Source organism: Penaeus chinensis, chromosome 11 (genome assembly GCF_019202785.1).
Source record: "Penaeus chinensis breed Huanghai No. 1 chromosome 11, ASM1920278v2, whole genome shotgun sequence".
Lineage (NCBI taxonomy): Eukaryota > Metazoa > Arthropoda > Malacostraca > Decapoda > Penaeidae > Penaeus > Penaeus chinensis.
Window position 1 is genome coordinate 27,389,629 of NC_061829.1, and position 17,500 is coordinate 27,407,128.

Consider the following 17,500-nt stretch of genomic DNA (forward strand, 5'->3'; position numbering starts at 1 on the left):
TTAAAAATAGTTTAAATTTTAGTCTAGACTAGGAATTATGTTAACGTCATCCCTAGATTATATGAGAAAGTCAATTTTACGACTTTTTTGTTTCAGTGTTTAAACAGGTGTCCGTAAAGGCAAATTACAGTAGCATTTTACTTTGGACGAATGAACTGCAAAACGTATGAAGCCTGTTATGATAAAATTAATAAGGAAATGACTAGGAAACAGTACAATTTTTACTGCAACTACTCATTTTTTTTATGCTGTGTACATATATCCTATAGAATTGTAAAATAAATTCATATTCATTCAATGGTTAAATTGCAGATTGTACACTGCATTTCATTTTACACAAATATTTAATATTTTCTAGACCAGGTTATCAAACAAATGGCCTGTAACCCATAACCCATTTGCTTATAAGAATGTTGAAGACTTTTTTTAAGCAACTGTTAGGACTTTTCTTCTTTATGTACAATTTAAGGTATAAAGTAATTCATGCAGGGATTTCTTAGTCTATATATTGTCGCCTGTAGAGGAATATATTACATTATATTTCATCTGGCTCAGTAGAGTCATTAATTCTGAAATCCTGCCCTTAACTGGTGAAAATCGTGTAGATAGGTTTCTGATATATATAAACATGTACATGAAAATTCTGCATCTAATTTATCACATCTCTGAAATGACCGATTTGCACCATGAAGATAAACCAGCTGTTCAAGCAACTACCTTTAATGAGGAAAATGCAAGGATGATCAAAAGCACAAGATGAAATTATAAACAGTGTATAGTAACAATTTATTGATTATTATAATACAGAATTTACACCTGAAAAATAATATAATTCTTTTAAAAAGTATATAAATATTCATGCTGGATGCTAATACATTACAGAGAAGGCTTAGAACTATATAGATTTGCATTGATCGTTGCAGGTTCTCCGTTCAGGAATAGAAGACTAATACAAAAAATATATTTAGATCAGTCATTTCCCACAAGAAGTTGCACAGCAATCCACAGCAACATGTATCACTGGGTGGGAAGTGGACTATTTCTTAGTTGCTTTACACAGTTGCATTTGGATAACGCTCCACCAGCATACCAACACCCTGAAAAAAGTAATATTGGAAAAGTTTGGAAAAGGAATTGCTCCAATGTATCTTTCTCAAGGTTTTTTTTTTTTCTTTCATTTGTTTTTCTATCAAATGTCCTTACCTGACCACCAGCAGCACAGGCAGTGATGCAGGCAAACTGGCCATCTTCCTTCACAAGGCGGTTAGCAGCATGCATCAGGAGACGAACGCCTGCAATTATTTGATACATCAGTGCAATTTGACACTATAGAAAACAAATTGAACTGTATATAAAAATGAAATTTTTAAGACCTTTTTCAAAGAAATAACTTCCCAACACAATTTCTTGAGAACTCACCTGTGGCACCAAATGGATGTCCAATAGACAGTGAGCCACCCCAGTTGTTCAACTTGCTCATGTCAGGAGCCCCCACCTTTTCCGAGCGTCCCTGGTAGGTCTTGGCAAACCAGTCAGAGTCCATGGCCTTCATGTTAGCCAAGATCTGTCCAGCAAAGGCTTCGTGGATTTCCCATACATCAATGTCAGATGGTTTCAGGCCAGCCATCTCAAGAACCTTGGGTAATATATTATGAAGATTTGAATTCCAGGCCTTATTTTCTCATCAAAATAAAATATCAATACACAAGATGTAGAAAGAAACCCCATCAAAAATAGGTGGGAACATCAGGGGAGAAGGTGAAATGACGACTGATGATGGATAATGATACTTCTTATTGTTCAACGAAAACCCTCCACTTCTAGCATTCCATTACCTTTGGTGTGGCGTAGGTGGGTCCAAGCAGGAGCTGATCTTTGGGGTCCTGAGATACATAGGTGAAGTCACGAAGGTAGGCCTTTGGCTTCCATCCCATCTCCTTAGCCTTCTCCTCTGTACAGATCAAGGCAGCAGAGGCTCCATCAGTCTGCAAGAAGATGTACCATTGTAATTATAACATTCATGTATAAAAGAATACAACACATTTGCACACTTCTTTGGCTTATTTTTTACTGCATTATTATACTATCACTGAGCACTTATCTTAACAAATGCATTATAGTCATAAAAATAATATAATTAGTACACTAAAAAAATTCATGCAGAATAATCTTCCTTACACAAACATCTAATGAAATCCACACATTCTACTTCATTCTTTCATATAAAGTGAAATGTATAACATATAATATTAGATATAAAATTTGACCAATAGCAGAGCACACTTTCCTTGAAGGAATAAAATATTTTGATAAGCATCTATGGTTGTCACTGAGTATCAAGGCTTTAATATATCTGCTTTATTCTATAAATCACTCAAAATTGACAATTTTACTGTTTTCAACTGAATCTTACTGCTCCACCCAATCTTCCTTCTACCTGGATAAAATTTCAATGAAAGTTACAGCCTCTTTTATAAATGCTGCAGAACTACCTGCTGATGTCAGGAGTGCATGTACATGTATACTGTGGTTATACTTTAACAATTTTGTTTAAACAAAGATGGATCATGAAGTACTCAGGGTTCAAGAAATCAATAACTGGCGCTATCTTTTCCTGTAGCAAATAGGGTGTTGCGTGACCCCACACCTGTCTCGATTGGAGGGGAGGCACACTGCAGAGCTCCTCCCAATGGGAATGGCTGCGGTTGATGGCAACCCATTTTACTGTATTGGTTATTTTTTGACTGGTACACAGACACATGTATTTTGAAATGCAATAACCCAGATATTTTTTTGTGTTGTGTTATTGACACCTAATACAAGTACAAATATGCATGAAAATAACCAAGGTAGGAGAAATGCATCTTGCAAATTGATAAAGCCATAACCATTGGAAAAGAAGCCTTAGGTGTACCTGATATTCTCATTTCTAATATTAGTGCTAATAATGTTATAATGATAATGATAATATTACACATCAATGTGTAAACAAAAGTAATGGCATAAATCTACGGTGGACGGTGCCATCAATGTTCTGCACAGAGTACAAAAAGTTTTAAAATCCAGGCATTAGGCTTAATGCGAGCGGCCGCTCTGCCGGGTGGCCTTATATAATTATTCAATGAAACCTAAGCAAACCTCAATAGCCACCAGGGTAAACTGTCAGTAATAATACTAATAATTAATGATTAGTTATTCTTCTTTTTTTTCTTTCTTTTAACAACCTTAAAACAACAATGCTAAAAGCAAGCAAGTAAAGTAAGTAAGTAAGTAAGTAAGTAAGTAAGTAAATAAGAAGCTGAGTGAGTGCATGATAATCATGCACCCAAGAGTAAGAAATCTATAAATTCTGATTTTCTTAAGCAAACACAATATCTTGAGGAAACTACCCAAAATGTAAGCTAGGATAGCACCCACCAGGTATGATGCATTTGCTGCAGTAATAGTGCCATGAGGCTTGACAAATGCAGGTCGGAGTTTTGCCATTTGTTCTGGAGTAGAAACCCTGATGCCATTGTCTTTATCCACAATCTGATCCACTCCTGGCACCTTGAATGGCACCAAGTCAGACAGGTGTCCAGCTTGCTGAGCTTTGTGGGCAAGGGTGTGCGAGCGGAGGGAAAATTCATCTTGCTCTTCTCGGGACACCTGTGGAATGAGTAAGTCAAGTCATCAACAGCTAGGGGTCTTTTTAATTGCTCCAAGGTGGTTACACCCCACCATCTGTATGTCAATATTTCATGTGAAATATTTGGTAGGCCTAGGAAGATGAAGTTCAAGAAACTGCTCACATGAACATAAGAAATAATATTTGACCATAAACCTCACCAACTTTATTTTGGTAATACTTTAACAACAATAATTAAACAAATAAACAGATAAATGAATGATTTAGTAATAAGCAGAAGTTACTAGTAATAATATGGCAAATAGATAAATAAATGAACTGATAATAAATTACTGGACATTTCAAGATTCTAAAACTTAGAGGATAAATGTATCAAGGTATTTGTACGCTATCTATGACTTTAAACAACAATAATTGATCAATTTTTTATAGGCATTGCAATAAATTTATGATGATTAATCTTTGGGCTAAGAGGAAAAATACTGAAACAATTAATCTACCTGTTTAAATTATCTTACCTCAAAAGCAGCAGCCAAACGATCTGCAGAATGACCCATGGTTTCGTTGGTTGAAAATTCAGCCACAGCAGGCAACTCAGGAATAAAATGCTTCAGAGACAGCTGGGAAGCCAAACTTAGACGTGCACCTGTAAATAAAGTGAGGATATAGCAAATGTAGAACTCCTTATGTATTGCTCAGGTTTTGAAAAGGTTTCATCACGGTATATTTACACAGGCAGACCCACTTCATCTGGATGAAATCCTAGTTAGCAATTTTCGAGCTAGGCCCCTGCCGCATCCCCTTCATTCATTTTTGGGTTCAGTAGGCTAAATCAAAGTGGAGGGAAATGGTTATACCATGGGAGTACAGAAAACTGAGTTTTAGAACTAGGTGGAATTTCCTTATTTGTGTTTGGCCAAAGAAAATTCTATATACAAGTTGGATACTTTACTATGCTCTTTTGCCATTAACAATGTCTAATTGCCAGGTGGCAAGATCCATGCTAAGTGCAGTCAGCCAAATTGTCCAACCTTAAGTGTTTTTTTGTTTGGTTCTGGCTACAGCCAATCAAAGGTAGGGTTAAAGCCTTGTTTTATCCTCAATTACTGGAAAGTCAAGACTGCCAATCCTAAACATTCACCTAAATCTTTAATTTTTTGTTTAGAGTGGTAGAGTATGCATGCACCCCTGTGCATGGCTTGGTTTGGCACAGGAAAACCCTGTTACTATTGTGTCATAATATGCAATTAATGTGACAAAAATATCCCAGCTAATCAGTCTCACAATCACTGCTGAAATGGATCCAGTAGGAAGACTGCAGTAGCAGGAACCTTGCTTAACATGCCAAAAGGATAGATCACTCACCCATTGTCTTAGCCCTGTTCAGCTTTAGCATAAGACCTCGCATCTTCCTTGAATGACGGATGGGCACGTCTGACATGAACTCCACTCCTCCAGCAATGCAAACATCATACACACCAGCATGCATGAATCCGGCGCCTTCAGGAAAAATAAAGATAAGTTTATACATTATACTTCAAGGAAGGAGACAGTTTCATTATTTTTATTCAGACAGGTTTATTATTAGTCTGCCTTTATCAAAATTGTAATTACCAAATTAAATATAGTTATCTAAGGTCAAACTGACAATCAATATCATCACAAGTTTAATGGAAAATCAAGAGAATTGAATTTTATTTTAAATAAACTAATTTCAATATGCTGTGAGTTTCTGATTTATCACATCCACATCTTTATTCTGATCTGCAGAATCATTTGCACATCAGCCCAAACCAATAAATACTTGTACATAATTCATCTATATTACATTTTGTAGAGTAAAAAGTATACTATTTTTGGTATCAACGATTTATATATATATATATATATATATATATATATATATATATATATATATATATATATATATTTACGTATATTTTGAATAATATTGGCACAATTTTCTTGAAATTTTTGACTCATATATTGGAACTATCAAAGGAGTAAAAAAAAATCATCAGTACAACTTCTAGATAATAAATGAAAGATGTCATTAAATTTTTTTTTCAATTGACTTTCATTGTTTATTATGAAAGTTTATAGCCCAACAACACGGTGTGAAAAAATATGAATGTATTTTTTATTTTGGTTATATATAACACAATACCAGCCAGGAAAAAAAAAAAAAAAAAAATTGACGGTGATAGTTCCCTAAAGAAAGTCTTCCCAATAAGCTGAAAAAGCATTATTAATCACGTAAAAATGTTAGAAACTCACAAGTAGTAAGAGCTTGATTAGAAGAGATGCATGCCATGGTGACGGTGTGTGCAGGAATCCTGTCGGAAAACCCAGCCCCAAGAGCAGCTTCTCTGGCAACGTTGGAGGTCTTGACTTCCTGAATGACCGTGCCCATTGTGATGTAGTCCACTGCTGTCTTTTCAAGGCCAGTGCGAGTCACCAATCCTCTGAAGTGCCATTTTAGTTCCATTTTAGAAATATAATACAAATTGTACACATATACTTGATACATAACTATCTTGTATGAATGAAATACCTCTTACCTGTTGAGCTTTGAAAATGAACACTGGAGATTATAGAATTTTCCTTTTTTCTACATTTCTTTAAGACTCCTTTCTTCACATGAATTATTTAATTATGACATTTACCATTTACCTTATAACCTTGCTCCTTCTTTAAACTGGAACTAACATATTCAGGAAGCACTTAAGAAAAATACTGTTGTAATAATATGTGCAGTAAAAACAATTTGTAACAATCTTATTCAATTTGAAAAAATATACAAAAAATTCAAGAAAAAAATCCAATACTACTATGCAAATACTAAACCTTACTTGAGGGCCTGTCGTGCAAGATCGTGTGGCATCAGCTTGTTATACTGGGTGCCAGACATGAGGAAAGGCGTGCGCACTCCATCCACCAGCACAATGTTCTTCATCCCAGGTTTTGCAAGCGATGATTTTGTCTTGGCCACAGCCAGCTGGGGAGCAGATGTGCCAAGGGCTCTTGTCCCAACTGCAAGAGACATAGATTAATAAATTAAAAAGTATAAAAATAAAAGAATACTAATTAATATCTAAAAAGGAATAGGTTGTCATTAAAAACATGCAGTTACAAATTTATAACTAAGCACATTTCTCAATACTTCAATATGTCTTTCTGAGGTTATAATTCCACTGCAAATAAAAATCTCCCAATCAAAAAATCTGAAGCTCCTGCTCAAGTCTTTAAAATAGGCATAAGCAGCTTGTATCACATCATCAAATACTGAAACTGGCCACATTTTAAACTGGGTTCCCAGTTTGTGCATAGATAAGAGCAACCCCGGAAAAAGCCACACCCTTATATCATGAGCTCTTCAGTATTAACTGGGAACTGAAGAACAGACTAATCTTTACCACAATACATGGGCAGTGAGACCTCCCTTTGACTTACTTAAGGAAATGCCACAAAGTATGAAATCCCGTTATTCCCTTGGATCAAGAGGTTTGGGGTCATATTCCATATGCTGAAACCAGGTTGTATTGTGTATGACAGAGTGCAAGCAAATACCATCTAAACACTGAGCTGTTGAGGGGGTTATGTTTGTCAGTTACTGCCATGCCTTGAAGCAATCTGGCCTCAGTGGTAAATCTCAGTGATGATGGAAGGAGTCTGCTTTAGAAAGTGGAAAATGGGTTTAGGTCAAAATAAAGTCCATACATGTAAATCCCACTGATCTGATGTGTAATGTTCTTTCCGGGTACTACCTTTTTTTTCTATCTTCACACAGTCCTCAAATCTAAGAGGCAAAGATCTGTAGATGTGATATGCAACTGTAGGCTTACCTTCTATTCTTCTACTTTTAAAACTATTTTGCATTCCTTATGGCTATTACAGATGTTTTTTTAATGATTAACATTCTTCTTCTGATTAATTACACACCTTTAATTTTCGTTTTCTGTGAAGAAAAATAGGAAATTCTAAAATAGAGCAGTGCATCTCTGACAATAATGAACTTGGTAATAATGAAGTGGCAAAGCTTCAAACAATTGCCTCTCGTAAAGACAAGCAAACTGCTACCATATATATTTTGGCACTAGTTCCTTATTCAATTATAAATTGTCTGGAATATTTACAAACTACTTAATCCCAGTACATGCTTTTTGGAGGTTTGCCTTTGCTAGAATGTTGAAAGGCGCAGAGGCTCTGGCAATTGTTTAACCATCCTCAACTCTAATCCCTGCTATAATAATTGCTAAAAATGTTTTTCGCTCACTTGAAATACTAAAGCCCATTCAATATCAATATATAAGAGGCAACAACACTTGTTAGCATGTTATACGAGTAACATGTTACATGCAATACAAGAAAACAAATTTTTGATGCCTTTAATGCTTTATTTATTTTTGTAATACCAATATTCCTTTCGTCATGAATATGCCTGTGTAAGTAAATAAGAATTATAATTTATAATTTATAATCTAGTTTGATTCCATTTGTTACAATGGCTATTCTTGTTGTGACATGCTGTGTTTCATTTTGCTTCTAAATTATCCCCGGTGTGCAAGGAATGGCAGGGGGTTACCATCCACTGGCGGCAAGGGATTCGAACACAAGTCAGCAAGATTGCTAGACGAGATCGCTACCACTGCACAACACAGCACACAAAGAAGGATCAGGAGAGGTTGTACTTATAGAATATGAGCAGGCATAAGTAGGAGCTACACTGAAAAATGAGTATAAAATTGAGTGATGAGTAAAAATTGCCAACTATGTAAATTGTAATTGTTTACAACATGAATGCATCCATCCCAACCAACAACTTTATATATTCCTAACCCCCCCCCCCCCCTAACTTTGTCATATGAACCAAAAACCTTCCAAACCCTAAACCCCAATACAATAGCAGTATTTTCCTTGCCTGGAGCTCGAGCACCTAATCATCATATTTCCCATATTAGAGATAAAAAATGTGCCTTTTAGAAAAGAGCAATGACTGATTATGACTTAACCTATCTGTGCAATGACTGATTATGACTTAACCTATCTGTGCAAAGACCATTTATACTTGTTTGCCCTTGGGAAGCTGTTAGCTGCAAAGCAAGAATAGGCTGGGCCCATACCCAATCACCATGAATTGCATATGTTGCAACATTTTTAAGTTCTGATGTTAGTTTATGCCAGTGCAGACTATTCTATATATAAGTGAGTAGATCTCTCCTCTCTTTGTGAGTGGCTTTACATTTTCAATTTTATTGTGTAAAAATATATACTATAAAATTAGTTACAGAATAACGTACAGCTTCTAAAGTGAAATATTGTTGTTATTAATATCACTAAAAAAGTAAAAATTAATGGTAGACCCATCATACTTTTTTTTAATGAACTGCAATTCTAATTCCTACAATTTTTTTTAATATTGTTGATTTGTAATCTATGATTTAAGAAGTACATTTAGCATTATTGTGTATTCATATAACCAATGAAAATATTACACACTAAGCCCTGGGGAGTATCAATGTAAAGAGCCAAAGCAAATTGGGTGACTGGAGATAGTTCTGGGATCAAGGTTGGGTCTGGCAATAGTTCTGGGATCAAGGTTGGGTCTGGCAATAGTTCTGGGATCAAGGTTGGGTCTGGCAATTGGACTTCAAGCATTTGCCATTGATTCCATGCATTCAGCACTTTGGCAGAAGATAAACAAAATTATATATATATGTATGTATGTATGTAAATGTATATATATATATATATATGCATATAAAGACATACATACACATATACATATATACACACACATAAATACATATACATATATATATATACACACACATAAATACATATACATATATATATATACACACACATAAATACATATACATATATATATACACACACATAAATACATATACATATATATATACACACACATAAATACATATACATATATATATACACACACATAAATACATATACATATATATATACACACACATAAATACATATACATATATATATACACACACATAAATACATATACATATATATATACACACACATAAATACATATACATATATATATACACACACATAAATACATATACATATATATATACACACACATAAATACATATACATATATATATACACACACATAAATACATATACATATATATATACACACACATAAATACATATACATATATATATACACACACATAAATACATATACATATATATATACACACACATAAATACATATACATATATATATATACACATAAATACATATACATATATATATACACATAAATACATATACATATATATATACACATAAATATATATACATATATATATACACATAAATATATATACATAAATACATATACACATAAATACATATACATAAATACATATACATATATATATACACATAAATACATATACATATATATATACACATAAATACATATACATATATATATATACACATAAATACATATACATATATATATACACATAAATACATATACATATATATATATACACATAAATACATATACATATATATACACATAAATACATATACATGTATATATACACATAAATACATATACATATATATATACACATAAATACATATACATATATATATACACATAAATACATATACATATATATATACACATAAATACATATACATATATATATACACACATAAATACATATACATATATATATACACATAAATACATTACATAATTTTACTCACATAAATACATTACATATATATATACACTCATAATTCATATACTTATATTTATACACACATAAATACATTTGTTATATATATTATTGTATTTATTGTGTTTAATATATGTATATATTACACACATAAATAATATACATATATATACGACATATATACATATACTTAATATACACTTAAATACATATACATTATAATATACACATAATTACATATTGAAACAATAAAAATATAGACACAAAAATACATAACAGATATATACACATAAATTACAGAGTCAATAGTATATTCATAAATACATAGACATATATATACACATAAATTCAAATATTTTTTTCTACACATTATATATCATATACTTATATATATACACATTAAATACATATCCATATATATCTATAAATACGTTTACTGATATTATATACACATATACATAACATATATATAGTACACCCATAAATTTATATACATAAATACATATACACATAAATACATATACATAAATACATATACACATAAATACATATACATAAATACATATACATATATATATATATGTACACATATACAGAAAAAAATAAAGTTTATTTTTTATGTTATGCAAGCCACTGTTGCCGCCTACTCAGTCTATGGGGATGATGTCACTCTTAACCCCTTGCTGACAGGTACGGCGGGTAGACACGTTCTTTGCCCACTTTGAGTACTTGTTTGATGTTTTTACACTTAAATGGCTACACTTGTACTAAGTCACCAATGAGCCAGTTAGGAGTACTGCCCGTCTCACCCGTTCACCCTTTTCTTTAATTTAAGAAATATTTTACATTATCTTGTTTTGCTGTTACTAATGTTAAAAAACATTAAAATAATTATAATGTTTATAATAAAAATAACACCATCAATATTCATAGCACTAGTAAAAAATACGTTTTTCCCGCCAATTCAAATCAGGTACGGTCACAAGGTCTCCTAATTGACTCCTTTGTGGCTAAGCACTAGCAGAGCCATCTATGGGTGGACATCACAAAAAATAGAGAAAACAAGCACAGAATTTTCCCCATTTTTTTTTTTTTTATTTTCCCCAGCATCATTGGGTTAAAGGGCAAACTTTCAACACATTTGAGTAACAAAGCTTACAAACCCTACAAACATTACATAAGGAAACTATGAATCCTTTTTGCCGATTTTGTTGCATCCACTATGAAGGAACAGAATCTGTCAAATGTGGTCATATAATAGACAACGAACTTGAGCCAAAACGGTAATAATTTTCAGGAATACTGTAGGTATTGTAACATTAGCAGTAAAGACTTATAACATGTACAACACATAGTTTGCACATATTTTGCTTGTTATTTGAATATATTTACTTTATGCATTAAACATATGGATTTTGCCAGTTCTTGTTGTATGCTAATTAAATCACTGACCCATTCCTTGAATTGGAAGGAAAATGTATTTTTTCTAATACCATTAATATCAATACTGTTATGATTCTTATTGATATTATGATTATTAAACGGTTATTAAAAGAATGAAATACAAAAGGCACTTTCCAAAAATCAAGGAAAAGGGTAAACAAGTGATATAGGTAGGGATAATAAAAGACTGCTTGGTGACTAAGCACTTGCAGAGCCATCTATGTGTAAAGACAATAAATAAAATTGTATTACAGTAGGCATCGCATGTATTCTTGCTATCTGTGCCGATTGGGTTAAACTGTATAATCTGCTAATTTGCCAATAACTGGCTATTATACATGGTGTATATTTAGCACAACTGGCACGGATGGCAAGACTACATGCCATGCCCACTGTAATACAAGTTTATTTATTGTATTTACACATAGATGGCTCTACAAGTGCTTAATCAGTTATTAGTCCTACCTATCTCACATGTTTATTCTTTTCCTTGATTTTTGGAAAGGGTCTTTTATATCATTTCATTGTCTTGAATGTTACTAAGATTTTAACCCATTCGCCCCATGTGGCAAGAATACAGGCCGTGCCCACTGTAATACATGTTTATTTATTGTATTTATACATAGAAGGCTCTACAAGTTCTTAATCACCAAATAGCCAGTTATCAGAACTACCTATCTCACCTGTTTACCCTTTTCCTTCACTTTAGGAAAGGGTCTTTTGTATCATTTCATTGTCTAAAATATTTTAATGTCAAGTTAATAATCATAACTTCAATAACAATAATAACAGTATCGATAGCAATGGTATTAATTAGAAAAACCCATTTTTCCGCCAATTCAAGGAATGGGAAAATCAGGATCAGTAACTAGGGCCTACTGATAGACTCCTTGCCAGATGAGCACATGTGGAGCCATCTGTACACAACAAAATTCACCAAAAACTACAGGGGCCAGAACATAAATCCGGGGCAAATGGGTTAATAACAATTTAATAATTGTGGCATCAGTAACGTAATAACAGTCTTGATATCAATTGTAATAAAAGGAAAGATGCACTTATCAACCAATTCATGGAATAGGGAAATTAGGATCAGTCACTAGGGCCTACTAATAGACTCCTTGCTGGCTGAGCACATGTGGAGTAGGGTGTTTCAATGAATCCGACTTTTTCAGAATCACTCAGCAAGTTGCTAAACAGGCGCCTACTATGCTTAAATGACGACATGCAAAATATTAGACAAATCAAAAAATATCTACTATTCACAATTTTTGATTAAAGTATAATACCATTTCCGGCGCTGGGATGAGGTGCGACGGCCTCAGCCGGCCTGGTTGTGACCCGCATGACCCACGGAAGAGCATTTCTGTTCATTCGACATTATGGCAGAATCAAACATAGGGTAACTTAGGTCATTGCGAATGATTCCTGGGGACTTCCATAAAGATTCCCAGTCACTATGCATTTCCATATAAACTTGTGCTACCTTAATAATGCACATTACTCGCTCGCCTAAATTGTGGTGACGATCTCGTCAGTGGCAATATGGCACTTCGACGTGGTGGTTTGCGCAGTGCCGATACACCTATACTGAAAGAGTTGGGTACCATTGATGTTTTGCCACCTAGACAACTGACGAAGAGTGACATTCTTGCTCGATACTGTGCCTTGAAAAGGACATGGTAACCAGATACTAAAAGGATGCTCAAAAGATAGCTTGCCATGCAATAATTTGACTATTACGGAATCTCAGATTTTATCCAAGTTGCAGGCGGAAATTGCTGTGCTGTATAGCAAATTCGGCATTAAGACAATATCACCTTGGTATATGAAAGAAAAAATAAAGAAAATAAAGAAAGAGTACTACGACTCCATCAGAAATGTAACACTGAAGACAAAATTCTCAAAAACTGTGATTGTGTCATTCAAGGCAAAGAAACAACCCCGAGAAATCCTCAAGGAAGATATAGATTGGTATGATGCAAAAGTACAAGGAAGCAATGGATCACTCGGAAGTGTTGATTATCAGGCGCAAAGACGGGAATTTAACAGACTGAAATGGAAGCAGACTAACAATGCAGAAGTCCCATTTATATGCAACAGTGAAGATATTGCAGAAATGTCTTTTGCCAGTGGTGTCAGGTGGCTGGGATTTTTTTGTTCCCTCCTACACATCTGCCTGACCATTGACATCATATTGACCAAGCTGGAAGGAGTTTGTGATGGTGATTTGCCCAATAAATCCAAGATTGGAATAAAGAACAACACCATAAAGTGTCTGAAAGCACTGAAAAAAATTCCAAGAACAATCAGAAGTATTTTTGATTTTGCAAAAGTTAATTTCATGTGCTGGCGTTCTGCTGTGAACAGCAATGGAATAACTTTTCAGAACTGCTATTGAAACTTCAAGGAGGTATGCCAGGATTGGCTGTGAACTTGGCTTTCCTAGCAGCTACTTCTCGTCCACCAACAGACATCTGTATAATGCAGATGGTACACTTCTTCCCTTGGCTGTTGATCATGATTACGTGAAAAATGGCCATACACACCAGCCCTATTCAAAAATAAGGAGAAGCACAATTGCACTGCAGAAAAACTGTGTAATCTGAGTGTGAAAGATTTAATTTCCCAACATCTGACCACAGATATGAAGTTTGCATATTTGGCCTATGATATGCATGAAATCGATATGTGGAAACCCAAAAGTTCATTAATACCTGGCTATAATCAAATCTGTGAAAAACTGATTGGAGACATGAAAAAATGTGCAAGACATAAACAGAATTGTTGTTGTAACAGAAACTAGAGAACGGCGCAGTCGCAGATATGGCAATGTAAACAAAAGAGTAGAATGAAAATGATATTGTATGCAATATATAATGTTCCAAATAAAATCATTACCAGAATTCTTTCCTTTTATAGCCTCTTGTTATATAGAATATATTACTTCAAATCATTTAAGCGAAGTGAGAAGTCCGAGAGCCAAAGCATGCTCTCAGCGACCCAAGCCCGATTCGGGGGGAGAGAAGACAAAGTAAAGAGAAGTCAAGCCTACTAATTGAAAAATTAGTCTTGTGGCAATTACAGAACTTAATATAATATTAATTTATAATAGAAATAATTTAGATGCAAAAATATTAAAGAAAAGTATAATATTGAGGTATTTTAAAAATAAAATAGTTATACCGACAACAGAAAAAGGGGCGTTATTTGGCATTCGATGTGGTGTCTAAATCATAATTTTATCAAAACTTTCAATTGAAAACAGAGAATGCGAGATATTCTTTGATTTTAATAAAAAATACATTTCGAAACTCAGAAAATTCATAGGCGCCTATTTCTTAACTTGCCCCCGGAATTCGAGCAAATTTTAGAAAATCGACAATTATTGAAACACCCTAATGTGGAGCCATCTTGTGTAACAAAAAACCTACAGGGAACAGAACATTAATGTGTGGTAGTTGGGTTAATTTTTGGTAAACTTTCCGTGCATGTCAACCAAGAGTACAGTAAAATAAGTGTGTGAACTGGATACCTTGACAAAAACTAAGACACTTTTCATCTATGGCAAAAGGTGCGCAAATCTAAAATAAGGGTGATACAGAGGAGAGAAGATCGCCCCTTCATTTTCTAAGTCCCCTTCCATGTTTACCTCGCGAGGATCAAAACAAATGTGACGTGTAACTCATTACTGCGATCCATCAAGTAGTCCATCTATTGCTACGCGCTTGTGAGAAGGCTTAGTTTGTCATTACTAGCGTCTGTTTTCCCGAATTCATGTATGTAATGCATTCTTCTAGTTTTATTATACTTCTTTTACGTCTTTTGGTACAATAACCTTGTGCGCATGCGTGTGTTCATCGGGAGATTTGACAGGTCATCCAGCGGCCATTCAGTGAGAAAGGCCAGTGAGAAATGTTTCGTTTTAAGTGCTGCGTCGACTCCAGGTCATTTTTAGAGTTATATTGTGGATATACAGGACAAATAGACATTATTCTCAATGAAAGCCTGATATTTGAGCCCAACAAGTGCCCCAAATGCCGAAAAAAGTGATTAGAAACCAAGCAATTCTGACCATAGACGGAAGCGCAGAAAAGTTCGATCTTTCGCTATATAAAGGTTTGTGGTTTAACCCTGGGGGTCAAGGGGGTGTAGCCGCCTGGCTAGGTGTATTTACTACTAAGGGGGTCCTGGAGGCGGGGCTAGGCGTATATCACCACGTAGGTCCAGGGGGCAAAGCCCCCTGGCTAGGCGCATTTAATACCACTGGGGTCCAGGGGGCAGAGCCCCCTGACTAGGGAATATATAGATTGTAGTGTATAAATCCCACAGGGTTAGGTTAGGTTGGTTTATTGGTTAGGACGCATTGTACGATTACCACAGGGGATCTGGATCATGGGAAATCCCGTAGAATTTTGCCGAATGATGGGTTTGGTTCCCGTAGAGTTTTTCGAAAATTGGCGCATCGGTCCGTATAATTTTAAAGGTGGCGGCGATGTCTGTAGAGTTTCATTTGCCGATTTTAAGCGTTTTTGTGCTTGTTTTACACATTTCTGTTCTCTATTTCGCTTATTTAAGCCTGTTTTACCCCGTAATTTCCCTGATCTACTACATGCCCTCCCCTGCTATCGGGACTTATTAAATCACATCAAGATTGTCGGCTGGAGAATCCGACGGAGATTATCATCAGATTCATTCTCATCACACAAGAACAAATCTGATGATATAAATATTGTAAGGGAAGACCCGATTGTCATAGTCGGAAAATTAACCTAATTTTTCACACACGAAGCATTTATCATCATTTCAGTACATTAAGATATCAATCTTATTTTCTATGCTTTCAAGACCACTTTTGAAAAAGTTCACACTGTTATACTAAACACCCTATGAACATAAATCTGTAGCCACCAGAAAAGGTTTTGTAAACTCTTATCCCATGGGCCCTTGTCCAGTCACTCTTGGTAGAACTCTCTGATCAAGAGCAATTGGGGCAGCAGGAGCATGGCCTTCTCTTTCCCATCTAAAGGGGGGGAATAGGCATGACACTTACAATAAAATATTGGAAGAGTGAATCTCAAAATATAAATGTAGCTCACTTATTACAGCCACTTCACTCTTTCCTTACAGTAAAGTCTTTCCATATTTTGAGTAGGAATATACAGGTTTATCAAAAGGTGTACATAACCATGACCTTTAAATGCGCAGTGTGGATATCAGCTGTTGCTATTATGGTGATGAGCCTGCAGTCAGTGTAAGTACTGTAACAGTTTTCCATCTTCATTCAATATCCAAGACCCTTAACTTGCCTGAACCCTCTTGCCTGATCTCACAGGCTTGCAATTGGGTCTCCATTTTCAATTAATTATAAAATTTACATACATATCATACACCCAGTGTCATGTGATTCATTATAAATGTTTCATCAGTATACTGGCTTTCATAACTAGCACATTGCACATTAGTGATATACAGCAAGAATGCTTAAAAAGTACCAAGAGAAACTCACAGTAGCATACCACATTTCAGAATTCCGCTGCAATTCTTCAGGCCCCTCTAACTATAATATGGGGTAGACCTCGATTTGTAAGAAGGCTGTGGCTATGTTTACAGTATCGTAATGTGATAAATGTGATGACGTGACTATTTTTCCGGGAGTTCCGGTCGCCCTGCAGTAATCCG

The 17,500-nt window shown here is 34.6% G+C and overlaps 1 protein-coding gene across 1 annotated transcript in view; it reads right to left on the reverse strand.

Annotated features, from left to right (window-relative positions):
• Window positions 1-774: 774 nt before the first annotated feature.
• The window catches only part of LOC125030657 (trifunctional enzyme subunit beta, mitochondrial-like), a 17,518-nt gene continuing 792 nt past the window's right edge, over window positions 775-17,500 (reverse strand). Inside the window, exons 2-10 of the mRNA XM_047620841.1 lie at window positions 6,481-6,661; window positions 5,906-6,093; window positions 4,994-5,128; window positions 4,147-4,274; window positions 3,418-3,648; window positions 1,836-1,985; window positions 1,420-1,636; window positions 1,204-1,292; window positions 775-1,097 (exon numbers count right to left, since the gene is read on the reverse strand). Of these exons, the coding sequence (XP_047476797.1) occupies window positions 1,053-1,097; window positions 1,204-1,292; window positions 1,420-1,636; window positions 1,836-1,985; window positions 3,418-3,648; window positions 4,147-4,274; window positions 4,994-5,128; window positions 5,906-6,093; window positions 6,481-6,661 (1,364 nt within the window). The 3' untranslated portion in view covers window positions 775-1,052. The remainder of the gene's footprint in view (window positions 1,098-1,203; window positions 1,293-1,419; window positions 1,637-1,835; window positions 1,986-3,417; window positions 3,649-4,146; window positions 4,275-4,993; window positions 5,129-5,905; window positions 6,094-6,480; window positions 6,662-17,500) is intronic.